Source organism: Empidonax traillii, unplaced genomic scaffold (assembly GCF_003031625.1).
Source record: "Empidonax traillii isolate 1590-97213 ecotype Southwest subspecies unplaced genomic scaffold, ASM303162v1 scaffold11:size2795301, whole genome shotgun sequence".
Classification (NCBI taxonomy): Eukaryota; Metazoa; Chordata; class Aves; order Passeriformes; family Tyrannidae; genus Empidonax; species Empidonax traillii.
Window position 1 is genome coordinate 1379375 of NW_020955204.1, and position 14093 is coordinate 1393467.

Consider the following 14093-nt stretch of genomic DNA (forward strand, 5'->3'; position numbering starts at 1 on the left):
TCTCTCTCAGCCACTCTTCAATGGCCAGCCCTGTCACAACAGCATGACATCAACTTTACTCTTCTCCACAAAGAAATTATAATCCACAGAAAGAGACCTTTGCAAGCCCCGAGCTTCACATTCTTTTGCTATGGCAAAGAGAGTCCTGCGGTACCACCCTAGCCAGAGCTGAGAGACAGAGCCACCTTGTAGCATTCCTGAAAGGGGCTGCTGCTTGGGCTGTCTTTCAGATATGGAGGCCCTGACTGCGAGAAAGTTGTTTCAATAGCCAAATTCTGATGTACTCATTTGGAGCTTTCTAGAAAAGGAAGATTTGTTTTCTAGACCCCGTTGCCTGGTGTTTCACTCAAAATCAGGACAAAACCTACCAGTTTTCACAGATGCCAATGGACTGTCAGAGGTACAGCCAGCCAGGACCCAGGTCATTGCCAATCTGAGCACAGCTACTCTGCTTTTACAGTTAATGGAAGGATTTAAGTATTTCTTCAGACAAGATGGGACCAGAGCCACAGTGCTATCTCTTTGTTGTACAGACCCCTTCACAGTCCTGCACCCGACAAGCTCACTGCACCTCACAGACTTTCTTCCGTGATCTTCGCCTTCCAAGAGGATGATAGTGGTATTTTGGAGGGGGAAAAGGAACTGAGACAGAACAGTTCTGACTTGTTCAGAACTGCAGAAGAAATTACAGTGCTGCTGCAAATAAAACATGCAAGTTTGCTTCTAGCCCCCAACACTGAGCATGGGGTCCTAGTACTGAAGCAATTCTGCATGTGGCATGGGAATGGAACAGGGAGCAGGAGGTGAGGAGCTGTGCATGTGGGCTGGCGTGACCATGCCTCAATGAAAGGACCTGTGAACCCAGGATTGATGCTGCAATTTTTTATTTTATTTTTATTTTGCTTCACAAAGCAAATGCAGAGCAAGTGTTAGGAGGAGGAGAAAAGGTGGCTTGGAAAAAAACAAACAACCAAAAAAAAACCAACCAAAAAAAAAAAACCAACCAAAGAGGAGGGAAGAGGCAGCTGCTGGAGTATAAGTGGAAAGTGAGCTGCTACAAGAAAGAAGTTCATAGATGCCAAGCCCGCACTAATTCTTAATAAAATACAATACTGAAAATAGGATCTGAGAGTCTCCAAAATACAATATCTTAAGGGATCGGCAATAATACAAAATAAGGTTCATTATGTACAAACGAGTTCTGCTCTTGGTCTCTGTACAACAGTGGGAGTGAGAGGCACGGGGACACGCTCAGTGGAGGTGCTGGGGTGGAGGAGGGTGTGCTTGGACCCAACAGTGGTTCTTTGTGCTGGGGTGGAGGTGGAGGATGGGAAATGCAGTGGTATCTGGTGACCTTGAGGAGAGCTATGCTGAAAGCCTTCCTCTTCCTCACCCCACTGGCCATGCAGGTATGGCTGCAGCTAGCTGTGTCCAAATTTTTCCTAAATGGTGTTGGAAGATAAAACCAAGTTTCAAAAGGGAGAAAGGAAGGATATGAGGGCCCTTCCCTCACTTCTATTCACTGAGCAAGAGCCATCCCATCTTTCCTCTCCAGGGGGCCTTCTCCATTCCCAGACTGGAGAAAGAGGAGAGGCTGGGGCAGTGCAGAGTGAGTCCAGGGTGCTTGATGAGAAACAAGTGGAAGAGGAGCCTGCAGAATGCCCTGGCAGAGTGAAGGACACATGTTAAAACATGGGGCAATCTGCCACATCCCACATCTCCAACACTCATGTCCCACATTGTCCTTCCATCAAATGGCAGCTGAGGGAATGGAGCAAGGAGACACTTGAGCCTTTCTACAGGGCTTTTGCTGGGGAGGAAGAAGGATCAGAAATGGGTGTCTGGGTGCTAAAAAGGATGGCATAGGCTTGAGATGAGGTCACTTCAACACCAAAATTGGCAAGTCTGGCCTGAGGGATGGTATGGCAAGAGTTTGCTACCTTTGGTGAAAGTACTTAGAAGGAAAAGGTCTAAAACTGCCTTTCATTACCCTGGCCAATTCCAACATGCCACCTCTTTCCTGACAGATATATCTGTCTCCAGAAATGCCAGTATGTCCTCAGTGGTTTTCACAACACTTTGTGTTGTGCACACAGAGGATGCGAGGGGAACGATGGCTAATCTGACAGACCTCCAATGGGTTGCAGAGCCTTCCTTGCTGGTTCCTAGAAAGACCCTATTTGGCATAAAACTGAATTGGAGGTGGAGAGCTGGGATGGGGGTCAGGTTATGAAAATGTGTTTCACTCACTCTCAAATGAAATGCCTGCAGAATGGAAAGTGAGAAGACCACTGACCTGGTTAGCACTGCACTGTAGGGTCCAAGCTGGGAACAGATGGAGAAATGCCACTCCTGCCAAAGCAGGGGTGCTGAGGGTGGGGAGAAGTGGGTTGTGGGGGAAAATTGTTCTCTGTTTCAGAGCTCTGGTTATCTAGAAGCTGCTGGCTAATTTTTATGGTGATTTATCGGTCTGGGATCTGTCTCCCCCACTCCATTTGTGTGCAGATTTTTGCAGATAGTTGGCGTTATGTAGGCATGTCCATCAAAAGAAAACTAGAGCAAGGAAGAACTAGGTTTTCTCTCAATGGAAGCAGAAATATACTAACTGATGAGGGCAAGGAATGAGCTCAAACTCTCCAGAACCATCTCTCTAGCACCAGTATCACCCACTCCTAGTTCCCCAGGCAGGACAGTAAATCCAACACACACTCTCTCTCTCTCTCTCTCTCTCTCTCTCTCCTTCAGGTGCATCTGATGTAGCCAAGGGGTACACAGCTGGGGACAGCCCCCTTGGTTTGGAGGCTTTGGGGAGTGAGCTGAGTAGTTTGGGTGCTTCCTCTGATCTCCCTCCACTTCAAAGTGAGCCCACATCCATAGGATAGTGCTCACTTAAGCAGGAGGTAAGGCCAGGAGAAGAGGGCGTCCAGGGCTTCTCCAGACATCTATTGCTGGTTCTGGCAGTCCTGTGACTCCCCTTAGGGAGATCATTACTTATGGGGAGAATGGGGAAGGGGAGGAGCTGAACCCAAGGCCAGTTTATGAGTGTCTGAATGCAAGTGTCCTCTCCTGCCAAGTCCCCTCAGTTGCTTGGTGAGGAGGGAATCCTGCAATCTGACAAATGAGGCCTTGAGGTCCAGCAGCTGCTACAAGAATTCAGTTGTCTCACTGGAGCTTGTCTCCCTGAGGAAAAGAAAAGACAAAGCATCAGTCAAGGTTCATTGCAGCCTCCTACGCAAATTCACCTCTCTGTGTGCCCAACTAGTTTGCTCTGACCAGGATGAGCTCCCTCCCCAGGGCACTGAATGGAATGCAAACCTGGGACCACCTGAGTCATCCAGCCCTCTGCAGCTCTATGCCAGTGGGACACTGCTTTATAGAGTCTCAAACTTTTGCTCTAGAAAATAAACTTGTTCTTATGCTCCCTACCAGCACTGGCCTCCTCCAGCCACTGATTTAGCTGATTGCCTGCCCCAGGTGGCTCAGCTGTCCTTAGCTTGCAGCAGAGGGGATAGACTTACTCCCAGACACCATACTGTATTTTGGGCTCAGAAGGTGGCCCCACCTGCTTACCTCTTATGGAATTGCTCTTTGAGGTGGGTGAGAGTTGTGTCAGTTTGGTTCTGGTCAGGACCCTCCAGCTGTGTTTTGCTCAGATATTTGGCTGTCTCATGTGTCCTGGCCAGATGAGGCCTTCCCTCCTCAGACTGCCTTTTTTCAGCCTCCCACCCCTCAGGATGGTCCAGGGTTAGGAAGGAGCTATAGCTCTCTTCTAAGGAGCCAGCACCCTCATCATAGAAAAGAAGGCTCCGTGACTGAACTGGAAAAAAGGAGAGCATTGGTTAACAATGAAGATAAGGTCTCCTGCAATGGGTATGGGTCATGACAGTGGTTTCAGCACATGCTCACCCAGCTTTGTCCATGTGTAACTGTGCAGGATACCCTCCTCCCCCCAGCTTCAGGAGGCAAATGCCTCCCTGGACACATTGTGTCTTCAGAAGACAACCAGTCTGCCCTGGGACTCTTCTTTCATGTTCCTTCCTTTGACACTTGCCATGTTTTAGGACAGCAGTTAGCATGAAATGACAACAGGCCCCAACAAGGAGCTGTTACCAGAGTTTTTACCACTGACAGATTAGGAATATTCCCTCACCACAGCCTCAGCATATGGGATAGGCACAGAGGGGAGGATGCTACGCCTGAGCAGGGACTGTCAGGGGAAGAGCCACAAGTTTGGCAAGTTGAAATGGAGGAACCACATTAGACTCACTCTTACTAGTTGTGTAAATGTCTGGTGCTGGTGTTGCTTTCACTGTCTGTGACGCTGAGGAGAACTCAGGGAGACAGGGCATCAGGGATCCCAGGATCAGAACGAAGCAGAGTGCCAGCACCTAGAGAGAAGATCAGCACAGAGTCAGCGCCACTGAAGAACTGCTATGAAGAACCATTCCCCCTCACAGCACACAAACATAAGGCTGTGTAAGAAGATCACGTCAGGCTGACAACTGGGTACCTATGGTCCCCCAGGATGGGAAGGGACTTGCTGTTCTAATCTCTGCTGCAAATCTAAGAAGGGAAGTCAGAAACTTCCTCTTGTTGCTTTATTTGGAGTATTTCTTGTTCAATAGTGAGAACTTGTCCATCCAGTTGAGAAGAAACAGTGGAAAGCGTAGCTGAGAAACAAGCTGAGAAAGAAGGAGACTCAACAGAAGGGATGAACTCTGTCTTGACCAAAGGGAACCTGACCATTGGCTCAGCAGGAGCTATTGTGGGCTGTAAATAAAACAAGCTCACTGGGAGAAATCTGTGAGGTACCACAGGACATAGCAAGGTGAAGCTACTATCCACACAAGGACAGAAATGACAGCAGAATTACAGTTGCCTAATACTTGACAGTAAAGGTGCAGAGTCCAATGAAAGGGTTAAATTTATGCTTGACATGTAGGTATGCAGGACCATGTGTGCAGACCTTCTGGTGTCAGGGGATCAGTCAGAGCTACCAGCAGTGATAACAGGAGAAAGGCACATGAAATCTCCCTGGAAATACCCCTCAGGTAGGTCTGGACCTGTCTGGAAATTCTGTTGTAACTATAAGGCTTCAGAGTGAGATGCCAGTGCTGATTTTAAGAGACTCTATAGAGCTTAGGGAACTGTCGGTAGAGAGCAAGAAGGGACACATGGGAAATGGCACAGAGCCAAATGCTTATTACCTGAACAGCCATGCCACCAGCTCAGTGCTCAGACTTAGCAGCCAAAGAGGCTGTTGGTGATTTCTGCTACCTGTGTATAAACTAGCTAAGTTTGACCTGGCGGGACACCTGAGGGCACAGCCAGCAATTGCTTGACTGCTTTTCAGAAGTTCACCTATTTCAGAATAGCTGTGCCTAAGTAATGCATTGAAGCTGGTACATCAAGGTAATTTTGACCATCAGTGGATTCCAGGAGATGTGGAAGATAGAATAATAACATGGGGATACTATGCTATATAAAGAGGGATTTTAATTATCCAGACTCTTCATGGTTGGTTTTAAAGTAAGGACATTAAACATGGACAGCACAGATGCTGTCTAAGTACGTCATTATAAGGCACACAAGGTATTTAGAATCCTTATTCCACAAAAACAGATGAAAAAATAAATTATGAATAAATGTTGCTTGGAATTATCACAGCCAAACACACAACTTGCAGAAAAGGGAGCCAGCCCTGTGAAGTCTGTTCTTCCCTTCTAAAATAAAACAGGTTTTGGGGCTGGGAAAGAGCAGTATATTTAACATCTTGCTTTAACATGGCTTTCAACCGGGGATTTGCAAAACAGGATTGTTTTTGCTCTGTTTTGTTTCAGGTTAACTCTGATGCTCTGATTCAGTTCTGGTTCAAACTTTACAACACTTCATAACAATAACTCGTGTTTTGACTCTGAGTACAATTCATCTTACAGCTTTTGACCATCTCATTATTTGACCTCTTAAAAGTGAGGGAAATTAAGCTAGAGGAAACTGCTTCAAAACCAGTTGGAAAGGTGGAGGAAAAATTCATCAAAAAAAGACATACTGAGTGTATTTATCAAATGGTTCACTGTCAAACTGTGAGGAAGTAGCAGATGGAGTAGCAGAGAGATCTGTTATGGATCTGGCAAGATTCAGCATTTTTAAGCTTGACTTGAATGATGGACTGAATGAAATCTGCAGATGGGGGAGACCACAAGCAGACTGGCTTTTGGTCAATATTCAAATTCAGAACGATCTTGATCATGAGAAGAAGTGGTCCAAGAGAACGGTGGGAAGATCTATACAGAAAAATGTGGAGATCTGCTGAGACCTCCAAGGTGGCAGGACTGATTAACAGAGGAAACACATCAGTAACTACGTGTTTCAGCTGTTCTACAGAAGAGGATCTGGGAGTTAAAATGGAGCACAAGACAGGCCCAAATCAGTGTCACTTTGCAAAAGGCAAATCTCAGCCCAAGCAGAATGAACAGGCTTTCTGGCTGGATCTGTAGTGGCCTTCAGGTGGAACACTTTTGTCCAGCTTTGGGCCCCATACTTCCAGAAAGATTTAGGGCCTTTGGAGAAAGTCTGGAAAAGAGCTCTGGGAACAAGCAGTGATTCAGTAATTCAGCCTACAAGGGAAGATTGAAGAAATCATGGTGATTTAGCAGAGCAGACTGAAGGGAGTTGCTTGAAAACAAGAGTTTTCCAATATGTAGAATGCAGCTGCACAAAGGAGGAGTAAACAGATCTTGCTTAGGTAGAAGAACTTCTAATAGGCTTAAGCTGTTGCAAGGGAGACTGAGATGAGATAGCAAGAAAGCTTTATCTGGGAAAGATAACATAGTACTGAAATGGTTTGCCTTAGGAGGCTGAGCACTGCTCAACACTGGAGGCCTTCAAGAACTGGCTGTACAAATATCCAGCAGGAATGACACAGAGCTAAAGAAGAAGGGTAGTCTGCTCCACTCCCATGCTGCAAGGCATGATGATTCTACATATCTTTTGTGATAAGAAGTGCTGTATTTGAAAATGGAAAATGGGAACTAGGAGGCTTAAGAGAGGAACTGGCAAAAGATAGAAAAGCAAATTACAAATTCTTGAAATGCTTGGAAGCTAGGAAGCCTGAGAGAGTTGGTGTGTGGGCTGGGATGCCTGGAATGAAGGGAGCAGCAAGGAGAGATAAGACATTGTTGGGATGCTAAATTAGGTATTTTATCAGTCTGTAGCGCGGGGGATATCTGGCACCTTTTCTGGACTTGCTTATTCCAGGTAGTAGCCTTGAAATTTGCTGGAGCCAGGGGTATTCTGATGAGACGCTGCATTAAGGAGCAATAAGCCACTGGGCTCAGGTAAGTCACACCTGAAAATGTGGAAAGAACTCGAGAATGAAGACATAGAGCAGAGAAGAGAAAAGAAAAGACAGTCATTAAAATCTGGTCTGACATGGGGGCAGCAAAGAGTACGAAAAGCCTGAGCAGATTTTGAAAGTGCTGGAAATTATAGAGCAGGGGCTCTGGAACTATGGAAACTGAACCACGAGCAAAAAAACAATCCCTCAGGACACTGGGGATGCTGAGAAAATGGGGCAAGCTTCTCACCATCTGTCTGCATTTCGTGACTGTTAACAGTACAGGAGCAATAACCAGATATAGATAACTAACTGACAAATTTGTCATGACCAGCTACTACAACATCACATCATCCTGCAAAGATATCACAGGGGTGAAGGTTATATTTTTATCATGGATCAGAAACTTTCCCCCAGCTAAAAATTAGATGAAGAATAAGCAATTGACTATTTATGGCTACACACTGGCACGTCCTAAAACTCTTCAGTGAAGCCAATATTACTTAACCATGATCCTCCTCTAGGAGAAATGAGAGGTAAACAGGGATTACCAAAATAACAGACAACCCTGATTAATTTTGGTTAGTCAAAAGGGCAAAAAAAGAGAATTCCAGCTGGATTTAACAAAGCCTGATGTGCAGGCATAGCAAGAACAGATGCCATTTCTTGATAATAAACACAAGGTAATGCCCAGTGGGAGGAATACTTGAACTGTTTGTCCGCCCTGCTGAGTTAAACATTAAGCATTACCAACTCAGCAAAAGAAGACTCTACCCATTACTATGGAAGCTCATTGAAGATTTTTTCTGAATGGCTAATAGCTAATGAAAGGCAAACAAAGTGCCATTTTGCCCAAAGAACAAGATAGTGAAAATGCAGGAATTATTCTAATGTTGCTGCATAAACAACTGACAATACCAATGTATGTATGAGCCAGGACCCAGCTCTGGTGACTATAACACAAAAGGAGAGAGCAGATGTAACTGGCAACACAGGAGGGCAGCAGGGAAGAGGGCAGAGACAGGCAATCTACAAAGCTGTCTGGAGAAGCATGGCCAATAAGGAATATGGAAATGAAGCTTATACCATTAGACAGGTCCCAGTCTGCGTGGAAGCCATTTTATAAGGTCTGGAGACTTTCCCAGCTACCAGAGCCTGCAGCTTCTGTAACTGTTGGAGCAGAGTCCTGTGATAGGAAACAACACATATCAAAACTTGATAAGGAGGTAGCAGCCAGTAAGCGAGGAAAGAATATCACTGCTCTCTTCATATTTTATCTTGATTTTTCCTCCTTCTGAAAACAAGTATCTCCCTTTTGCTGTATCTTGCCCAAGTTCTCTGACCGCACAGACTTGGGAAGTGAGAGACAGAAAAAGATCTCACCAGCAGATCCCCTACCACCTTCACTGCACCTACCCACTGTTATGAATGTCTCATTCATTTAGGACTCCTGGGTGCCTCAAAGCCCAGCCTGTGAACTTCCAGAGCAGTGGAGAGCCAGGGTACCATGAAAACCAAGCTCTGTGATGGTAGTTGAATTTTGTAGACTGGTCAGACCTTCAGCACAGACTTGCCTGCTCCCACTTCACTCACTGACACACTCTGAAGCTCCAAACCATGAGGTGGAGAGAGAAATAAGAAACAGTTGTGATCCTCTCCAATTTATTCAGTCTTGGAAAACTCTGCAGAGGAATACGGCAAAGCCAAATCTTGAGTTCAGCAATTAATCATTCTCTGGCTGCCCTGATTGGAACATGTGCTAAGGTCTCTCTGCCCCATTTAACTGTTCATGGGTATCCACACACATAAACACAAAACAGTGGTAAGCGTTACCAAGAGCTACTGAACCCTTCACTGAGCTGGTGAAGGAATCTGGAATAAGGGAGACTACAGAGCACATAGTTCCCAATGGCTGCAAATTACTGAAATTCAACTACTGCTGAGTTTGCCCGGGGGAGCGCTGATTGTTTTATACAAGTGTGTTTGATTTTTTATGAAATGCCAGGTCCTAAGGCCAGGTGATTGCAGGAGAATCACGACTTTATCTCTTTCCAAATCCTCTTCTGCTCCTTGTACACGTGGAGAGAAGCACACAGTGTCCCACTGGCAGTGCTCAAAAACCAAATCCAATTAGAAAGAACACAATGTGTATTTTGGGAAAAAAAAAATCTTCTGTTTTTTCAGCCAATTTCTTGATTTTTCAGGGTGGGCTAATGCTTTTTCAGCAGCAGGACTGCCCACACTCCCAGAGAGGCCTGGGGCAAGCTGTGCCTCATGCATGAGAACAGCTGGGCAGCTGTATCTCTGGCAGATGGGAGACCTCTGGCTCTCGCACACCTCTGCCGGACCACACCTGACAGCCCCCAGTCCTGGCACCAGTGGCTGGCCTGGAAGCCAATGCCACAGCACTCATGTCATGGATGGGAGGAAGGAATGCAGTAGAGCCTCTAGGAGTTCTCCATGAGCTGTAGTGGCAGCAGAGGAGTCAGTGAGGAACTTGCTCTCTGGCTGTGGTTCTCCCCTTCAATTCGAGCTGATATAAATGGGGCTACAAAAACGAGCATCCCCTTCACCAGCCCTGCAGTTGACCCTGCCCTTGCTCACACCTGCTGCTCCCAATAAGGGGGAGCAGATTTGGGCCCTTCTCCAGCTCCTGCTGCCCATCCCCACTGCAGGGGTGGGAGTCTTCACATTTGCTTCCAAGGAAGCAAATTCCCCTGGTGATCAGTTGGCCAGCTCTGCATATTAGAAGCGCAGGTGCTCATCAGAGCCTTAGGTGAGGGACCTTTGGGGCTGTGGGAGCAGCTTTCTCCTTTCAGGTGAGCAGCAGCAGCAGCAATGGAGATTCTCTGGGCTTGTTTTGCCCAGAAGAGGCTGAGAAAGGGCTGGAACACCACATGCACAAGGATTTACCCTAGATTTGGTGGGAACTATCTGTATTAGAGGAAGGGGCTTTCCCTGTGTTCACCAAGTCTGTTCAGCTTTCGGAAGAGAAACCTGAAACAGCCACAATATGCCCAGGGGCCTTGTATTCCTCCAAAGAGCTCAAAAGCAGAAACAATGGGTCTGAGAGGCTGGTGCGAGAGGCCTCCCTTGATACATTTGTCCTGGAGACAGCCAGAGACCTGGAGGGCAATGGGGAAGACAGCATGAGCCCAAAGGGCTGCAGGGAGAAGGAGGAAAATATAAGGGATATGGGAAATGCCTTCCTTCCCTCCCCTCACTTCGGAGTTGCCTGGTCATCCCAATACAAACATTCCAGGCTTGCTAACCCAACCCAGCTGCCTCGTTAATGTCACAGGCTGAAAAGCAGTGCCTTGCCAAGCAGCATCTATCCACTAGGAGCTGGGGAAGCCTGCCTTTCTCTTCTCACCCTCCTGTCCCAGCACTCCCTGACTTCCTGCTCACCCTGCCCTACCCACAGAGGGTCAGGTCTAGCCCATCTTACCTGTTTGCATTTTCTAAGGTCTCCACTTTTTTCCAGAGTTCATTGTTTTCTGCTGTGTATGTCTCAACCCTATGGGAATAAACCCCATAACCCAGTTAGTTACAAAGGTCAGAAACATAAAGAATGTAGTGCTTGCCTCTGTTGGGGTGTGGAGGCTCAGTAGCCTCATCCATCACCTGCAGGTAGGGTCCTGGAGTCAAATGTTACTGGCCCACCTGGTTACTGCTAGCCCCAATAGAGCAGGGATGAGACTGCAGGTGAACAGTTAAATGTGACAGTTCAGGGTTTCCTGAGGTTTGGGAGAGACAGTAACACTTGGTTACAGACAGGTCAAGTCAGGATAGACCCAAAGTTACGCAGACATTTCCATCGCTTCCAAACTCCCCCTAAGGAGCATGAAAAAGGAAGAGGGGGACAAAATAAAACCTCTCCCACTCAGACTGACAACCTGCCCTGGCTGTGCGCCCTGGCTCTGAAATCCAGGCCGCTCCGTTCAAACGCTGAGCCAGTTCCGACTGCAGGCACTTGAGGGCAGCAGAGAACCTGCAGGCTCCCTCCTACGGCTTCTCAGCAGCAGTGGTTAGGCTGCAGATGGGACAAGGGAAGGGGAATGCCTCCACCCCCGGCGGAAGGCAGGCCAGGGACACAGCCTGATTCTGATGGAGGCTTCCAGGACAGCCTCTGAACTAGGCGTTCCGTGCAAAAACTGGGCTTGCAGCACAAGTGTCAGACTGAATGGTGAAGAGCCCAATTACAGGTTTTGACTAACCAGCTTTTACAGAAAGCCAAGCTGACCAAAGACATGTTCCATTAAAAAAAAAAAATCACTGAATGCCTCTTGTGGTTCACATTTAAACCTGGCATTGTTTGAAAGCCATCTGTCATAGCAATGCTCCAGCGTAACAAACTGCTGAGTACATACAGGCACCACGCATAGCCACAGCTGGGAAAGAGGCCCCAGCACCAAGCACCCTGGACCTGCTCCTTGAGCAAGGCCAGCCAAATCCCCATCCCCAGCTTGAAGGATCTGAGTGTCAATGTGGGACACTAGCTGGAGATTATGTGCTCTGATGCCTGGACACACACAAGCACACTGAGGTGCTCTGTGAGAACCTGAAGCTGCCTCAAGTCATGTGTTTTAATTCAGCATTTCTGTGCAACTAGAGAAGATAAACAAACAGCATCAGGAAGAAGAGTTAATTAAGGTTGGGTTTGGGAGTTGTTTTTTCCATTTGCTGATCTCAGATAGTGTTAGGAACTGAGAAGAAGATGGTATTTATACAGAAACATGAATTTGCTTCTGGATCCAGCATTCTTCTTTGCCCATTATGGGAATGCCCATTAGGGGCTGCTATTACAGAAGTTACTTTCTACTCTGTCCGTGTTATGTGATGTCACCATAGGCTTATGCCTGCTATACATGCAGGACGTCAGGGTTGTGAGGAGGAAAACTAAGCTAATGCAGAGAGTGAAAGGGAAGGAAGTGTGGGGAACAACTGTAGTGCAAGGTTTTTCTTGCTGTCAAGTGCTTGTGTGTCCACCTTCATGGGAAGAGAGGGGGAAAAGCCATGGGCAGCACCCTCAGAGAGCCCACTGCTTGTGGGACAAACAAAATAGAAGCAATTTCTAGTGGGGAAACAGGACTCTTCCCCACAATCCCACCTTATTGGCAGCCAAAAAGCCCTGTGTTTTGCAGGGGCCAGCCAAACTAAGCAGTTTAAAACACAAAATCTCTCGAGCAATCTTTATCCCACAAGAGGATTTTTAGGAAGGAGGGGAGCAGGTGCAGGATCCCAACCCAAACTCCTGTGCAGCCAGCCTTGCAAGGAATCATACTTTTTTAGCAATTCACAGAACACTAGAAAGAAAGGCTGCGCATGAACAGAATTCCTTTTTTAAAGATAAGACTGAGAAGAAACTTACTTTTTCTCTAGACATTCCACATACTCTTTCTTCTTCCTGCGACTCTCCTGAGCAGAGATCTGGGAGGGAGGCAAGCCGTCAGAGAGGAGTCAGCATCCTAAACGTCTGGACATTTTGTGGCTTACGCATCTTGTCTGCTCCCTGCGCACACAGCACTCTAAATGGGGAAGTTGCCTTCCAGTCTGTCATTCCTGCTGGTCTCCAGGCCAAAACTGAGAGGGATGGATACTGTAGGTATGCAGCCTTCCTTGGCCTGTAGGCCGCAACCATATGTTGCAGTATGTCCCTCACTGCTGAGAGCATCTGTAGGGTTTCTTTGAACTCCTCTGACTCACATGGGTATGTGCTGTGGCCATCTGGGCTGATTCTGCCCCAGATCCCTTATGAGTCACCTGGTGATTAATTCAGGTTCTCACCATTTCTCCCATAGGATGCTTTCCTATACCAGTATAAAGTCTCACAGCCTCTGCCTGGCTAATCACCCGTTCTGCATCACGCAAGGGCTCTGGTTTCCCTGCCCCAGAAGTAAGGCCAGACCAGGCCAGTTTGTCTGATCTGTGATACCTTGGCTTCTGGGCCCTATCAAGGCCACACACTCACAGGACCTGGGCTGGAAGCCATACTTCCCAGATACAACTCTATGCAGAGCAAGCATGGCACCATTTTTATGGGTTGGGAGGCTCATGCTAGTGTACCAAGGCAGGATCCCACCTTTTCTGAGCTGCACTGCAGCTGAGGAGGTGAGGGTAACTATAGCACTGGTCAGCTGAAGGTGCTCTGGAATCATGGGGACTGGATGATAACATTTTTTGCAGTCACCTTGTTCTTGATTTTCCTCCTGACTCTCTTCAGTGCTTTCTCCTCTGCTTTGGTGAGGGGCAGCTTGGTAGGAATGGGGTAACCCTCGGCAATCAAGGTGCGCTTCTCCTCTTCAGTCAAGAGCAGCGGGCCAGAGGTTCCTTGCAATTTCTGAAACACACACAGAGCATCTATCAGTGCCAGAAAGGAGTTCTATCCCTTAAGTGATCCTCCTTAAAGCCTTGCAGAGCATCCAGAGGCTGTATACATCAGAATAGAATACATTGCTTCCCACTGATACCAAATAGGTGCAGGGCAATTCTTTTTTTCTGCTCTCCACCTGATCGTGGCGGCAAAGCTCAGCAGCTCCTTTCCTCTTTTACTTGGGAGGGCATCTGTTCTTTTGTGGTGAGGCTGGCTACACAATTCTATTACAGGACTCTTCAAAAGAACTTTTGGACAATGATTAAAATGGTCTGGTTATGGGAATTCTCAATAATTCCTTTCTCTCAGATTAACTTCCTCAGAAAGTCCTCTAGTGTGTAGGCCACTTCCCAAAGTCTGGGGTGAAAGACAGTAACTGCTAAA

General features: G+C 47.1%; 1 protein-coding gene across 12 annotated transcripts in view; it reads right to left on the minus strand.

The window, feature by feature from the left end:
* Positions 1 to 867: 867 nt before the first annotated feature.
* The window catches only part of CREB3L1 (cAMP responsive element binding protein 3 like 1), a 63732-nt gene continuing 50506 nt past the window's right edge, over positions 868 to 14093 (minus strand). For 11 of the 12 annotated variants that reach the window (XM_027887221.1, XM_027887214.1, XM_027887288.1 and 8 more), the window contains 7 exons: positions 13527 to 13676; positions 12708 to 12766; positions 10785 to 10853; positions 8423 to 8522; positions 4268 to 4388; positions 3571 to 3817; positions 868 to 3180 (listed from right to left, as the gene is read on the minus strand). In XM_027887221.1, the coding sequence (XP_027743022.1) occupies positions 3144 to 3180; positions 3571 to 3817; positions 4268 to 4388; positions 8423 to 8522; positions 10785 to 10853; positions 12708 to 12766; positions 13527 to 13676 (783 nt within the window). In that variant the 3' untranslated portion in view covers positions 868 to 3143. The remainder of the gene's footprint in view (positions 3181 to 3570; positions 3818 to 4267; positions 4389 to 8422; positions 8523 to 10784; positions 10854 to 12707; positions 12767 to 13526; positions 13677 to 14093) is intronic. The other variant, XM_027887232.1, reaches the window with a different exon arrangement.